General features: G+C 46.2%; 1 protein-coding gene across 1 annotated transcript; it reads right to left on the bottom strand.

Annotated features, from left to right (window-relative positions):
• Window positions 1-9,844: 9,844 nt before the first annotated feature.
• LOC136470139 (uncharacterized) lies at window positions 9,845-11,154 on the bottom strand. The gene is made up of 2 exons (XM_066468088.1): window positions 9,973-11,154; window positions 9,845-9,871 (listed from the first exon to the last, which is right to left on the bottom strand). The coding sequence occupies exons 1-2, from the start codon at window positions 11,152-11,154 to the stop codon at window positions 9,845-9,847; spliced, it is 1,209 nt and encodes a 402-aa protein (XP_066324185.1).
• Between the last annotated feature and the right edge of the window lie 4,690 nt (window positions 11,155-15,844).

The following is a 15,844-nucleotide window of genomic DNA, read 5'->3' as shown; positions in this document are numbered from 1 at the left end:
TGTGACCATCAAGAACAAGTATTCGTTGCCCCGCATCGACATCTTGTTCGATCAGCTAGCGAAGGCAAAGGTATTCTCCAAAATTGACTTGAGATCAGGTTACCATCAGATAAAGATCAGACCGGGGGATATACCTAAAACTGCTTTCTCTACTAGGTACGGCTTATACGAGTATTTGGTTATGTCTTTCGGACTAACAAATGCTCCAGCCTATTTCATGTACCTAATGAACTCGGTATTCATGCCCGAACTTGATAAGTTCGTGGTCGTGTTTATCGATGACATATTGATTTATTCAGAAAATGAGTCAGATCATGAAGAGCATCTGAGGATTGTCCTATCCAGATTGAGGGAGCATAAGCTATATGCCAAGTTTAGCAAATGTGAATTTTGGATGAGCAAAGTACCTTTCTTAGGTCACATTTTATCAAGAGATGGAATCTCAGTAGACCCATCAAAAGTACAAGAGGTCATGGATTGGAAAGCCCCAACTTTGGTTCATGAAGTTCGGAGTTTTCTAGGGTTAGCAGGATACTATCGTCGATTTATTCTAGATTTCTCAAAGATAGCTAAGCCTATGACCAGACTACTTCAGAAAGAGGAGAAGTACAAATGGACACCAGAATGTGAAATAGCTTTTCACACCCTCAGAACTTTGTTGACTACCGCGCCTGTGCTAGCACAACCAGACATTGAAAAGCCTTTTGATGTATTTTGTGATGCATCAGGAATAGGTTTGGGATGTGTGCTTATGCAAGAAGGGAGAGTAATTGCATATGCCTCTCGGCAATTGAGGAAACATGAAGTCAACTACCCTACACATGATTTGGAACTGGCAGCCGTTGTCCATGCATTAAAGATATGGAGACATTACTTGTTGGGCAATGTATGTCATATCTATACTGACCACAAAAGCCTCAAGTATATCTTTACCCAGCCAGAGCTGAACATGAGACAACAAAGATGGTTGGAATTGATTAAGGATTACAATTTGGAAGTGCATTACCATCCGAGGTAAAGCAAATGTAGTAGCTGATGCACTTAGTCGGAAGTCCCATTGCAACATTGTGGAAGCACTATTGGAAGATGGATTCAACTTGCTATATCCTGCTGTACTACACAATATCACAATCAGTTGTTCGCTTGAGGGCAAAATCATAGAGCTACAGCAGACAGATGTAGGAATAAGTCACATTAAGAGAAAAATGCAAGAGCAAGACACCAAACATTTTAGATTGGACGAAAGAGGTGTATTATGGTTTGAGGACCGACTAGTGGTACCAAAAGACCGTGAGCTAAGGAATCAAATTTTAGAAGAAGCTCACTCGTCCAAATTGTCTATCCATCCAGGTAGTAGTAAAATGTATCAAGATTTAAGAACCCGTTTTTGGTGGACTAAGATGAAGAAAGAGATCGCAGCCTATGTTGCTAGGTGTGATAACTGCAGTAGAGTGAAAGCCGTCCATATGAAAACCGCTGGATTACTTCAGCCATTGCCTATTCCAGGATGGAAATGGGAGGAAATCAGTATGGACTTTATTACAGGCCTTCCAACAACACCACAAGGTCACAATTCAATCTGGGTTATTGTTGATCGTCTTACCAAGTCAGCACACTTTATACCCGTGAACACGCGGTATATAGTTGGGAAATACGCTGAGATATATGTTTCCTAGATCGTGAGATTGCATGGAGTACCTAGGACCATAATCTCAGATAGAGGACCACAGTTCATAGCTCGTTTCTGGGAGCACTTACACCAGGCTTTGGGAACCAAGATAATCAGAAGTTCAGCTTATCATCCGCAAACTTCAGGACAGACAGAGCGAGTGAACCAAATCCTAGAAGATTTACTTAGAGCTTGTGTTATATCTTCAAAAGGTTCATGGGAGAAATGGTTACCTTTAGCTGAATTCTCCTATAACAACAGTTATCAAGCGAGTATCAAAATGGCTCCATTTGAAGCCTTGTATGGCAGAAAGTACAGAACTCCATTAAATTGGATTGAGCCCGATGAAAGGAGATACTTTGGTATTAATTTTGTCAATGAAGCTGAAGAACAAGTACGTATCATCCAACAGCACATGAAGGCAGCTCAATCAAGACAGAAGAGTTACGCCGATAGAAGAAGAAGACCACTAACTTTTGAAGTGGGTGACTATGTATACTTGAGAGTATCACCCATGAAAGGTGTGAAAAGATTTGGGATGAAAAAGAAGCTTTCACCAAGATATGTAGGGCCATACAAAATTTTGGAACGAAAAGGAAATGTTGCATATAAGCTACAACTACCACCAGAGATGAGTGCAATCTTTGATGTGTTCCATGTTTCTCAGCTAAAGAAATATCTTCGAGTACCGAAAGAAGCGATTGCACCCACCAACGTGCAGCTTCAATCAGATTTGACCTATGAAGAAAAGCCAATTCGAGTATTAGAAGAGATGGAGAGAGTGACAAGGAGTAAGATTATTAAGTTCTATAAGGTGGTGTGGAACAATCATAGTGAACAAGATGCTACGTGGGAAAGAGAAGATTATCTGCGAGAAGTTTATCCCGCCTTTTTCCAAGAATGGCAGGTCTTGCAAATCTCGGGACGAGATTTTTATAAGGGGGAGGGGCTGTAACACCTCGGGTGTTAGCCTTGCATAACTTGACTTGCATAACATGAGCATGATCATCACGCATTCATAAACAAGCATTTACAAATGAGACATTGATTTGAAACATATGCAACGTTGCTTGTTATTGCATGTTTCTGTGTACATACGCAACTGATCATGAATGTAAACATATACTTGGTAGATTTGAGTCACCAAAAATATTTGGCAATGCTTAGGTTCACAAATGGAACATGGATCATGAATGTCATTTTTCATGGTCAAGTCTTTAAGGCATATTTCATGTGATTACTTTCAATAGCTCTATGAGTGACTACTACATGAAATGCTTGAATGGCCTTGCAAATTGCTCAAACATGCTTAGGATATCATCATGAACAACTTTGGTATTTAAGGCTAGGGCTAGTTTGGTCATTTAGCCATGGTTTGAGTATGTATCATGATTTCAAAGTGACATGTTTGACTAAAGTTGAACTAGGTGTTAGAGACCTTGCATGGAGGAGTTCACTAAAGCAATGTTGTAGTGTTTGACATAAGGAACAACTTTGATTTTTTGGTCTTTGACTGATTCAGCTCCTAACATGTTTGAAATTGGATCACAAAAATCAGTAAAACACTCATTTCAACACTTAACAATATTTTTCTAAGTCTGGTACCCTAACCGTGCTGACAGCCGACCTTTGGGAAGACATAACTCAGTTTCTGTTGCGAATTAGAATATGTTTCCTTAACAAGAGTTGGAGATGGTACATAGAGCTACAAGTTTGTTAATTACGGTTTTCGATTTTGTAGCACGGTTTAAGTGAACGAACGCCGTCAAAACTGGCTGTCAGGTGTCCATTGCGGTGTCTGAATCGGCCGATCGGCTGTCTTCGATGGCCGACCGTTGCCAGGACAGAGCCGCCGCGTGGAGCCAGCGGCTGGCCGCGCGTCGCCGGCGTCCTGCCCCACGCGGCAGAGCCAGGCCTAGGCTGCCTTTATCACTCGCAGCGCTCGCCCGCTCCTACCCAGAGCCCCATTTTTCATTTTCGCGGCCTCCTTCCTCGCCTGCAGAGGCAGCCGAGCCTCCGCCATTACGGCCAAGCCATCACCGCCGCGCAGCTCCGTCGCCGACCCACCACCTCGCCACGGCTTGCAACCATAGACGCGTCGTGCTTCGCCCTGACTCCTTGAACCCCTTCGCTGTCACTTTAAGCCAAGGTAAAGGCCCATTGGCCGTTTCCATCGCCGCCGCCATCTCTGGCACCTCGCCGGAGCGCGAGCTCGTCGTGGCCGGGACGCCTCAGTCCGTCATGTGCCACGACCATGAGTTTACGAGCATCCCCATAGTCGGTAGGGCCTAGGCCGAACCTTAGACGACGCCACCTCGGCTGGCTCCGGCGTGTCGCCGTCATCCCGCGCCACCGCTCCTCCATGGTCGCTGCCGCCGTGTTTAGCTTCAGCAATAGGTCGCTCTAAGTAGCCCAATCAGTGCGGAAGGTCATGAGGATTCTTGTAGTGTCGGTGAAGTCGCTGGAGAAGCCGCCGTCGGCGAGCTCCGCCGTTCCCACGTCAATTCCGCGCCGCTGCTCTGCTCCGAGTCAATGACATGTGGGGTCCCCTGACCACCGGGTCCCACCGGTCAGCGACTCAGTGTTAGAAGGCTAACTCATTTGATTCCAGTTTTTGATTTGTTTTGTGAATTTTGTATCTTTAGTTTGGTAGCTCCAAAAATTGTGAAATAAATATGATTGTGTTGCTTAGGAAGTGTAGTATTTAAGAAAAATATGTTCTTGGTTTCAACAGTAGAAATTTCTGGAGATTTAAATAGGGATTTGAAATGTGCTTTTGAATGCATTCAAATTTGTTTATTTTATATCTAGAGTTCCTGTACTCCAAAAATTATGAAACTTTTGTGGTAAGCTAGTCTTAGCATATATGAGCTTGGGTAAAAATTTGAGGACCAGTGCATGGGTAGATTTATAGTTATAGATTTTTCTTTTATGGATAGTCAATCCTTGCATGAATTTTCATAAATTAATTATGAGTCCAAAATTCATGAAATTTGTTGGAGGTAATCCCAGTACCATATGGATGTTAAGAAAAATAGGAAATCTGTTGCTTGACACTTTTCAATAGGATTTTCCATTTATGCTATTTCAAGCCTTGCTTCCTTGTCATTTTTGTATAGAATGTTCTGCTTAGTAAAATGACATAAAATTTTTATAGTAGTCCTTTTATAGCATTAGTAAGGCACTGTAAATTTTTGAGAATTTATGAAGTACATCTGATATATGTTTATTATTTAACCTAGATATCTAAATAAAATAATAAAGGCATTTAAATAAATAGTTTGGACTTCACCATTATATTATCTTAAATGTATTTGGTATGCTTAAACTGTTGGTAGATTCTATGTTGTCAAATTTCGAATGATTACATGAAGTAGAAGTATTATTACTTTATATTGCATGTTAAATAGTTTCCGGACTGATTCTAGAATGTGATGAGTTGCATGTTGAAACTGATGTGTACTGTAAAAATGGTTAATAACAAAGTTGTAGAGAATTTGATAAGCTTTCCAGAAAGTCCAGGATCACTATTTTTGGATTTGTAGAACTCCAGTTAGGAGTGAAACAAGTAGCTACTGTTTGTGGCATAGTCGATGCATTGTAGAAGTAGTTAAGTAATAATCGAGAAGAGATATGCACCTACTCAAACAACGTGATGCACTTGTTAATATATATGCATTCGTAATACTTATACCATACTCATGTATCTAGGATCGGAGGAAGAGATCACGTTGCTGGAATTCGAAGAAGCAGAGGAAGGGAACCCGCCGGAGGATCCGCAAGCCGCAGCTCCCGAAGGCGTGGAGCAGAACCCTGAAGAGCTTCCGGAGTGTCCTGACCACCGCCCTACTTCCTTTCTGCGAGGCAAGCCCCGGAGCATTATAAGTCTCACAGTAATTTACAAATGTTTACTTACGTATTTATGATTGATGCATTAGGTTATAAGAGTTGAATGAAACCACTTGATGCATGTACCTTCCTTGTCCAGATATTACACCTTTAACCGGTATAGGTCCAGGATCGAATATGTATGCTTAGCCATGCTTAGACTGGTAGAAGTCGGGTGATGCCCTGTCACCTGCGAGATATAGATGGATACCGGAGCACGGTTGGCTATATCTGCTATCGTGGAACAGAACCATGAGGTAAAAGTAAATTGAGACCGGACAGGAAGTCGATAGAGAAGCAACAAGACATGGAGGTCTTGGGTGTGGACTTATCCCCGTCTGTGTCGATTAAGGACCGTACCGTTATTGGCGCTTCTGACAAGATTGACGCATGCCTCTCACTTAGCTGGCCGGATAACTCGTTCCGACCGTGAAGCCGAGTAATTTAACTCAGGCCGGGAACCGTTCTGTTGTGCGCTCCTTCCGGAGAACGATCAGACTGAGCCCAAGGGCAGGCTTGGCCTGAGCATCCTGGCATCTGGTGTTCCAGATTGTGCGGCGCGGTACGGACCCACAAAATGTGTACCTGAGTTGTACCAAAGGTGACCTAAGACTATCGTGGCTGGTAGATCTGGGTTTGTGTTAGGAATAAATTCCCAGCTGGTTGAAATCGATTCGAATCGCCGTCTCTCCCAGATAGTGAGAAACTTGGCTAGTCTCAACATCGTAGCAACTATATTATAAAACATGATGGTTCAGATGAATATGGAATTACAATACCTGCTATGATTACTATTGTATGCTTTTAAATGATATACCACATGTTTGGCACAGGATAGTTGCTAATCTAGAAATGGATAGTTATAATTAACTTGATAAAGGAATCATAATTGTACAACGGGTAAATGGCCTTTTACGCAAAATGTTGTCAAGTTACGTCCACTTATACAGCCTTGCATAATCCTTGGAGTCATTTTATTTCTGGTTCATGACGGGTAAGTCTAGCTGAGTACCTTCTCGTACTCAGGGTTTATTTTCCCATTGTTGCAGATGGCACTGTGTATCATGGTTATTGCAGAAGTTGCTTCTAACCCGCTGTGGATGAGGAGTAAGCCTTGGGCAGGCTTCTTTAGTAATTCCTATCTTTGCTTTTGTGGACCGTGATCTGGCTGGGCACTGTATCAAACTATGTTGGAAACCTTATCTTCGAACTTATTTGCTTCCGCTTTATTTATCAAACTGGGTTTGTAATAACTTTTATTCGTACTCTGATGATGAAAAGTATCTGTGAACTTTATGTAATATGTGATATGTATGTTGAATCCTGTACGATCTTGGTTGTTGTAAATCGTTTATCGAGACCCGTCGTGGTACTCGACGGACTACCGGGTTTATATGGGTTCAAGTATGACAGTGCGACCACTTGCGGATTGCCATTGTACTTGTATTCTTATAAATTGGTCGGTTCTGCGACAGTTTTCCTCTCCTGTTATTAACTATTACTAGTGCATGAGCTGATTTGACTGCCTGCTACGGCTGATGGATGAAGGCGATTTGGTAACCACCCTCCTAGGCGCATCAAATCAGATTAGTGTCTTATTTGCTTGACTGATAAGCCATGGCTGAAAGTACCATTGGTTGGTTGATTTATTGTGAAAGAAAAATATTATTCATATAAGCCAAGCGAAATATCAGTGGACCGTAGACGGGACTGGTGACTGTCACACACGGTGGCTGTAAAATCTGGACCCTCGTCTACACACGTGTACGGGAGCAGTTGACATTTCGGTCACCCAGCGAATTAGCATAGGGGTTTTCGCTCTTTTTTGGAATTTTTTAGCCCGGTCATGACTGTAGCTTTCATGCTTTGCCACTGCGACACATGGGGGAACTTGATTGCCCAAATATTCCCCGTCTGCTTGAAATATGAATTGACTTATGGAGATGTCGCATTTGCGTTCGTGGCGGGGACACTTACCCTGCGATTAAAAAAGAAACAGATCAGAATGCGTGCGATCAAAATACTACTATAGTGGAAGCAAATGATTGGATGCCAACATTCAGCAATTTTATTTGCCTTCGAGAGAGATTTCATTTCATGGTTGTAAGTGAAAAAAAAAGTTGCCGTGAAACTAGTGTTCTTGTATACTGTAATAACGAACGGCAATAACTAATGCTGAAATTCGGTCCAATTTGAATTTTCGGATGGAACTTACCGGTGTATACCGTGTACGGTGTACTAGAGTGGCGCTCGTGTTTCCAACGTCATCAACAGAATATATAAAATATCTTCTCACCGATGTATGGAGATGCTCTCGATCTCCTAGGTAGCGTAACGATACATTGCAGCATTTGCAGATGAAATGAAAAGCGGCGTACAGATCACATACCGGCTCCGTTCGGCTGGCAGAATCTTGGCTGAAACTGACTAGTTTTATGAGAGAGAAATACTGTAATGGCTGATTGATGAATAGCATTTGCTGAGAGGAACCAGCCGGCTGGTCTGGATGGTCCAGACCAGCGAACACGATGACTATCTCCGATCTAAATAAAGGGATCTTAGTGTGCGGCTGACAATATTAAATTTTATTGACGGCGGTAGTAGTGAGAGTTTGGGCTTATACGATCGTGAATTATAAGCTGCAACAGTATTTTTCTTTCTCACTAAACTAGCCCGCAGTACTTCTGACTTATAATCCACAATCATTTCAGCCGAAACGAACAGGCTGTGGGACTGGAATCCTCAAAGTCGCCATACAAATGGACTCCTTGTTTGAGCAATTTGCTTCACTTCCAACACTTAGCCGGATTACGGCGGGCGTGTCAAGCCTCTTGGACGTGTTGCTACTCCACTTTCCCATTTGCTAAGTGCCTTCCGATACTACCCAATCAAATGTTCTCGTTTTTTTTTTTGTTCTTCTTTTTTTTAGCCATCGACTTCTCTCTATGCGTCTGTTCGTTTGGCTTATAAACCGTATTCTTTCAACCAACGAACAGTATTTATTTTACAACAAATCAACAACAGTCGATAGCAACGCGACGACCGGGGCGCGTCGTCCACCTCGGGGCAGACCGAATCCGATTACAATAATTCACAAATACAAATAAAATGCTACAGTGGAACCGTGAAGGATGGGGAGCAGTTTCGGTGGAGGTTTTTCCGATGGAATTACTGGGCACACACACCCCGCGATGACATGCATACTGATGAAGTCACGTAGTAACTCTAATGACAACATTATCAAAACTGGCATCCCTAATGTCGTTGTAATGAACTGATGCCAAGTTGGTAAGGTGAAAAATGTGACTTATGGAGCGAGATTTACATCATACTAGCTGGAGCCTTTTTGGGAGCTTTTCTGAATTGCAGGCAGAGTGCTGTGATTACGCTGAAGATGTAGCACCTCCAGGAAATCACGTAGTAAATCCTGCTGTCGTTTATGTTTGATTGATGTTCAGTTGCCATGGCAAGATCCAACCTGAATCTCTGTCATTATATTCATTGTCTTTGGAAAAGAAAAAAAAAGGAGGAGAAAGAAGATGAGGCCACTCAGCAAAACCACCAGTGGATTGTTCCTGTTTGGGCTGGAAAATTCTTTCACCCAGCAACAATTAATTCAATTATTCAATCATATGGGCAACATCAACACCTTATATATATGAATATGAATATATCCAACAAGCTCTGAAACCACACAAGTATATCCAACATTTGATAACGCATCGTCAACAAAACTGAATACAATACTTCTGAGAAGTAGAAAGCATGGATAGAGGTAGCAAAATTGTATAGTCTGTGACAGTTAGAATTGTATAGTTTGTGACAGCTAGAATTGTACGTATAGTTTGTGACCAGAAAAGACTTGAATCCCTGTCTACACTCTTGTCTGCTCACAGCCAACACAGGAAACAACAACAAAGGCCGGCTTTGCGCACGACCTTCACACTTGGTCACGACCTGCACAAAAGAGGAATAACTTCATGTTTGCTACTGAAAGATATATAGTGCGGGTATATATATAGCTAGGCGGTCAACCCAAGAGAAGTATAACCGCACCGTGAATGGGGATTTCATCCTTCAGCAGGATCCTCATCCTTGCTGATACTGGGCTTGGTGTTTCGTTTTCTCGTATACCACCTGTAACGGGACCTTCAAAGAAGTAATACACCACGTAGTCAGTCAAGAGTTACTGATTACGATAATAATATATGTACTAAAAGAATCGCTAAATGTGAGAGGAAATTAATTCTGGAGCAGAAATCTCAGTCAAACGGATGGAATGCCTCTCTAAATAGGTCTCAGGTTCGTGAAATTCTGGAACAGAAGAAAACACAGTCTGTTCGTGAAATTTCACAGGTTCGTGAAATTGTGGAAAATGCCAAGCACAAATTAAGCTAGCTATAGTAGTACCGTACCGTTTTGAAGGGAGGGCGCTTCCAAGCGAGAACGTCTCGCTGGTTGATCGGCCGTGGCACGCCGTCCTCCGGCATCACCGCGAAGTGCACGACGGCGCTTTGATTCACGTCGACGGAGAAGACGTACTGTTCCAGGAAGAAGTAGACGACGGCGGGCTCGTTGGGGTGCACAAGCGCTACCACGGGGACCACATCCCTCGGCATCTGCACGTAGTTGGCGCTGTTCCAGATGTTCGCCAGCGTCGTCTGCCTGGGGTTGTCCTCCCACCTGGCGTCGCCGATCGCCTGCGGCAAGTCCAGCGTCCAGACGACCACCCGCGTCTGTCCCTCGGGATCGTTGCGCCTGCGAGCGACGTCCACGAACCGCATCTCGCCGGCGCTCACACCCACGATGCGGTACCTGTCGATTTGCGCCAGCGGCTCGTGCCTGTTCTCGAACCCGGCGAGGACCGGGAGCGCCACGAACTCCAGCGTCGGCAGTAGATCTTGGACCGGGGCTGGGTCGCAGGCGACGAGGCCCCGCGAGAGGTTGACCCACCAGAGCTTCTCGTCGTGGGCGATCACGTCGTGGGTAGTCCACTGCGGGTTGGCCTCGTCGTCGAGGACGGGCCAGGTGAGATACGTCTGGTTCCACTCCCACTCCAACGTGTCGTTCTCCTGGTCCTGGTGAGAGCGGCAGGTGATGAAGGGGACGGTGTTGTCCGCTTCGCGATTGGTGGCCTGGAGCTCCGCGACCACATTCGTGCCGTTGCCGCCGCGGATGCTGAGGAAGCCAACGTTCCTGACGCCGGAGAAGTGGGGCAATCCGGGGGTGCGGTTGAGGAGGCGCGTGGCAGTGACGTCGAACACTCTGCGTCCGGCGGCGGCGGCGGCCCGCTCATCAGGCATGAAGTCGGTGTCGGTGTCGAGCGCCAGGAAGATGTTCAGGGTGTTGGGCTCGGAGGGCCTCTCGAGCTCGTGGAGGAGGAGGTCCTTGTTGCAGGTGGCAACGATGGAGAGCTGGCCGCGCACGACGCCGACCCTCGTGAGCGCGGTGAGCCTGGTGACGCGCGGCGGCGGGCTGTCGAGCGGTAGCTTGAGGTCAAGGTAGCGGTCATCCAAGGCATTGGCGCCGTGCTGCACCTGCACGACGACGACGCGGCGGCCCAGGGTGAACCATTTCTCCGGCTCCGGCTGGGCCATTCCGATCGAGAGAGAGAAAGGGAGCGGAAAAGGGAGAGGGGGAGGGGAGATTTTGGCAATTGGTATTTGGTTGGACCACCGCCGCGCCGGTGTTGTGTTTTTGTAGGGTTCGGCGTGCGGCGCAAGATTGGGCTCCGATGGACGCTTAGTTCGCCGCTGCGGCGTCGGCGTGTTACCGTGAGGAGTAACCGACTAGTAAGGTGGTAAGAAAATGGAGGTAACTAAACACGGTAATAGGGTTATCAGAGAGCACAGGGCCAGGTTGGGGAGCAGCTTCCGAAATCCGAATTGCGGTTTATTTTTATCCAACAAGGATCTTAGAGGATTTAGAATCTGTCTCGCCAACGGCCGGTTGTTTTAGCCCCTAAAAAACAGATTTTTTCAATGCATTTACACTATTTTATAGCTATATTTACACCGCCTTATTACTATATTTACAATAATATTTTCAGTGTAATTTATTAGACAGAGTGATGTAATTTAGATATAACATAACTTTTATTTTTATGGATTGCAGATCTCATGCCAATTTTTTTTAAAAAATACAAATTATTTCTATGAATTACAAATATCAGAGAATATATCAAATTATTCACAAATTTTAGAGCAAATAACAAATTGTTCATAAATTGCAGTGGTATCCATATGTGCTCGTGAGGCCTATGACCGACGGAGACCACCTGCATGCGCTAAACTATCAATTATTTTAGAGCAAATAACAAATTATTTCTATGAATTTTAAAACTAGAGAACTTAAAACTAATATTTCGGGCTCTAAACTATCTCAAATAAAAAAATGTTAACTATAAAATTATAGATCTTACTAATAATGACCACTTTTGTATAGACTATGTCAACGTATGAGGTCATTTTAAAATTCAAAAATTTGAATTTCAAAATCTAGTAACTTAAAATGAATATTTGAGCCTCTAAAATATATTAAATAGTAAAGTTATAAACTACAAAGTTGTAGACCGTGTTGAGGTCTACAACTTTAATATAAAGTTTTTATTCATACAACTTCATATAAAAAAGTTATGCTCTTTTACATATAAAAAGAAAGAAAGATCACATGGCTACTGCTACATCTGCAAAACAACCACTTTAAAATAGTTAAGTAGGTACTTTGTCTGATTTTAAAAGTTAAGAAGGTATATTATCGGGTATTATAGTTTGAGTGGTCTTTCCAAATCAGCGACTAGTTCAGGGATAAATCGGCTTTACTCAAATTTGAAAGCGCATAGAACACATATAAATTTATATATATATATATATATACAAAAAAAAATGATAAATCGCAACTTCGGTGGTTGTCATCCCAACAGTTTTTCTTGTCCTTCTGGTTTCTTCTTGGTTTTTTTTTATCTATGCCATTACAATTCTTTAAGTTTTAAGTTACACCATTACAATTCGTCTATTCCCAGATCTGTCATTATAATTTCATCTCCCCCTCAACCGTGCCATCTTCTGCGATTGCCATATACAAGGGCCCAATGTCAGGCGTGTATGTGTACATGGACACCAACGTACGTTAACTCTCCGCCTCCTCCGTTAGACTCAGACCACCGTCGCTCTCTCTCTCTCTTTCTTCTGTCAACCCCACTCCCTATCACTTTATGTGTGGGCTCCACATGTCATCTTCTTCTTCCCTCTATCATCCGTTGCTGAACTGCGGGAGACACGAGCAGCCGAGGAAGGGGAACGGTGACGGGAGACGCAAGCAGCTCGCCGCTGACGAGCTCTTCTCCGGCCACCTTGGTCTCCCCATCTTCTTTCCTCAGCAGCCTTGCCAGCTCGCCCGTGTGGCCGCGACGGCGTTGGCTTGCCGCGCGCTCGCAAGCGGCGACTCGTGCTTGTCGGTCGGGCTGCAGCCATGGCTTCGTGCTTGCGCGCCCATGTGGCCCGCGCGGAAACGGCTGGGCGGCAGCGACCCGGATCTAGACGGTCGAAGCTCGGGCGCCTACCTACCGTTGTTGAAGTCGGTCCTCCTCTGTTCCCCTCACAGGATCCGGTCGCACATAGTTGAACTTGTTAGAATCCCAAACCAGCGAGAGGAAGAAGACGATGAACACACACGAACATAGTGGACACACGATGATTTTGGTGCTGCAAAGCGGTAGCCTTTTCTGGTTGTATTGCTATGCTTAAATAAGCTATTACAAGGAAACTAATCAAGGTCTTCAATCAGACCAATCACAATCACAATCAGTGATCATGCGCCTAAATAGCTACTGGACAAATATGCTAAGTCCAAATCTAGCACACAAGGATTACAATCAACAATCTCCCCCTAAGTCTTGATGTGCTTACTATTTACATCAAGCATGCCGATCTTACCTCGAAGCTCCTGAAACCGAACACGCCCGAGCGCTTTAGTGAGAATGTCGCCCAGCTACAGTTCAGTGCCAACGAACTCGACGTCGATCAGCTTCCTGTCGCAGCACTCCCGGATGAAGTGGAACTTCACATCAATATGCTTACTCCGGTCATGGTGCACGGGATTCATCATCAATGCGATGGTGGACTTGTTGTCCACCTTGAGCTTGGGTGCGAGGACGGCTCCTCCAATGAGCTCAGCCAGCAACCGTGCCAGCCAAACTGCCTCGCATGTAGCTCCAGCAGCCGCGATGTATTCCGCCTCGCAGGACGACAGCGCAACCACCTTTTGTTTCGCCGACTGCCATGCAATCGGCCCACCGGCAAGGAAGAAGATGAGACCGCTTGTGCTTTTCCGATCGTTAACGTCGCCTGCTAGGTCGCTGTCGGAGTAGCCTAGCAGCCGAGGCACTGCTCCCTTCTTTCCTCTCGGATGGTAGTGCACACCCCAGTGCACCGTGCCCACCACATAGCGAAGGACGTGCTTCACAGCTGCTAGATGCTCTTGCCGCGGTGCCTCCATGAACCGGCTGAGGTAGCCCACCGTGTACGCCAGGTCCGGCCTGGAATTGCACAGATACCTCAAGCTGCCAATGAGGCTACAGTACTCGGTGGCGTCCACACTTGGCGTCGAGCCTTCCTTCAGAAGCTTCAGCTTTGTCTCCATGGGCGTGGCGCTCACATTGCAACCTGCCAGCCCAGCCTTCTCGAGGATCTTGGTGGCATAGGCACTTTGGCGCAGCGTGATCCCATGAGCTCCTTGGGTGACCTCGAGGCCAAGGTAGTAGGAGAGGAGCCCAAGATCAATCATGCGAAAGGTGCTCAACATCTGCTTTTTGAACCTCCCCACGACATCTGCATTACCTCCAATGATGATAAGATCGTTGACATATACGCCCATGATCAGGCGCCCTTCACCTTTGCCACGGGTGTACATCCCGTGTTCGTCGATGCAACGTGTGAACCCAAGTGATAGTAGCTCGGCATCCAGCTTCTGGTTCCATGCGCGTGGAGCCTGACGAAGGCCATAGAGTGCCTTGTGAAGTCAGAGCACCTTGTGCTTGTGCTTGTCGTCGATGAAGCCAGGAGGTTGCTGGACGTAGACTTCCTCCTAGAGCTCTCCATTCAAGATGCTGACTTGACGTCCATGTGATGGACACCCCACCCATAGTGCACCGCGATGGTGATGATCAGTCGTACCGACTCCAGTCGAGCGACCGACGTGTACACTTCCTCGAAGTCGATGCCGGGATGTTGCACATAGCCTTTAGCGATGAGGCGAGCTTTGTACTTGATGATGCCGTCGTTCTCATCGCGCTTAACCTTGTACACCCACTTCAAACTGATGGCTCGATGTCCACGTGGAAGTTCGACCAGCGACCATGTTTCATTGTCGCGGATCGACTCCATCTCCTCCTCCATCGCAGCAACCCAGTTAGGGTTGCTGTCGGCTTCTTGTAGCGACCTGGGTTCCTCCACTCTCACGACGTGGCTCACTGCGTGCAGTTCAGCCTCCATGGCGTCGCGGTGTGCCAGTCTGAGTGCTGCATCTGTGCCAAGGATGTTGTCCAGCATCCGGTACCGGTGCTCCCCCTCCTCCTCATCATCAGCATCAAGGTTTGGGTCAGCAGCGAGTGGTGTCACAAACTCTACCTGCGTCCCAGCCATCAATGGTGTCGAGACCGATGACGCGGGTGGCGGTGAGCTCGGTGCGCCAGGTGACGAGGACGAGCGCGATGCGATCAGTGGTGAGGAAGTCGGCGAGCGCTGCTTAGGAGACATCGGCTCTTGGGCCGTCGCCTCGACACGTTGGCACCATAGCTCATAGTCATCCGTGATGGTGAAGGGGTGCTCGTTGATGGCGACCGAGGCATCTTCCTAGTCCCAGCGCGCGCCCTCGTCGAAGGTGGCGTCGCGGGAGACATGGACGCGCTCGGTGATAGGGTCATAGAAATGGTACGCCTTTGACCCATCCTGGTACCCGATGAAGACAACCTTCTGCCCTGCGGTCATCGAGCTTGCTAAGGTGTGGGCGTAGGCGCTTGATGTAGGCGATGCACCCAAACACTTTGAAGAAGTGCACGGGCGGCTTCTTCCCGTACCATGCCTGGTATGGGGTCATCCCGTCAAGCGCACTGGTGGGCGCCTGGTCGAGGAGGAACACGGCGGTGTGCACCGCCTCGCCCCAGAAGTGGCCCGGCATGTTCCGCGCACGCAGGATGCTCCTCGCCATCGCCACGACCATCCTAGTTTCGATGTTCCACCACGCCATTCTGCTATGGCGCGTATGGGGCTGAGTGGTGATGCTGGACGC

Source organism: Miscanthus floridulus, chromosome 8 (assembly GCF_019320115.1).
Source record: "Miscanthus floridulus cultivar M001 chromosome 8, ASM1932011v1, whole genome shotgun sequence".
Lineage (NCBI taxonomy): Eukaryota > Viridiplantae > Streptophyta > Magnoliopsida > Poales > Poaceae > Miscanthus > Miscanthus floridulus.
Note: the sequence above shows the minus strand (reverse complement) of the source record. Positions and strands in the feature narration are given on the sequence as shown.

Bases quoted from the DNA above. Each gene is read 5' to 3' on its own strand.
- LOC136470139 (XM_066468088.1), bottom strand. From the start codon at position 11,154: ATGGCCCAGCCGGAGCCGGAGAAATGGTTCACCCTGGGCCGCCGCGTC. The intron at 9,872-9,972 runs GTACGGTACTAC...CTTCTGTTCCAG, and splicing joins AGCGCCCTCCCTTCAAAACG to AATTTCACGAACCTGAGACC.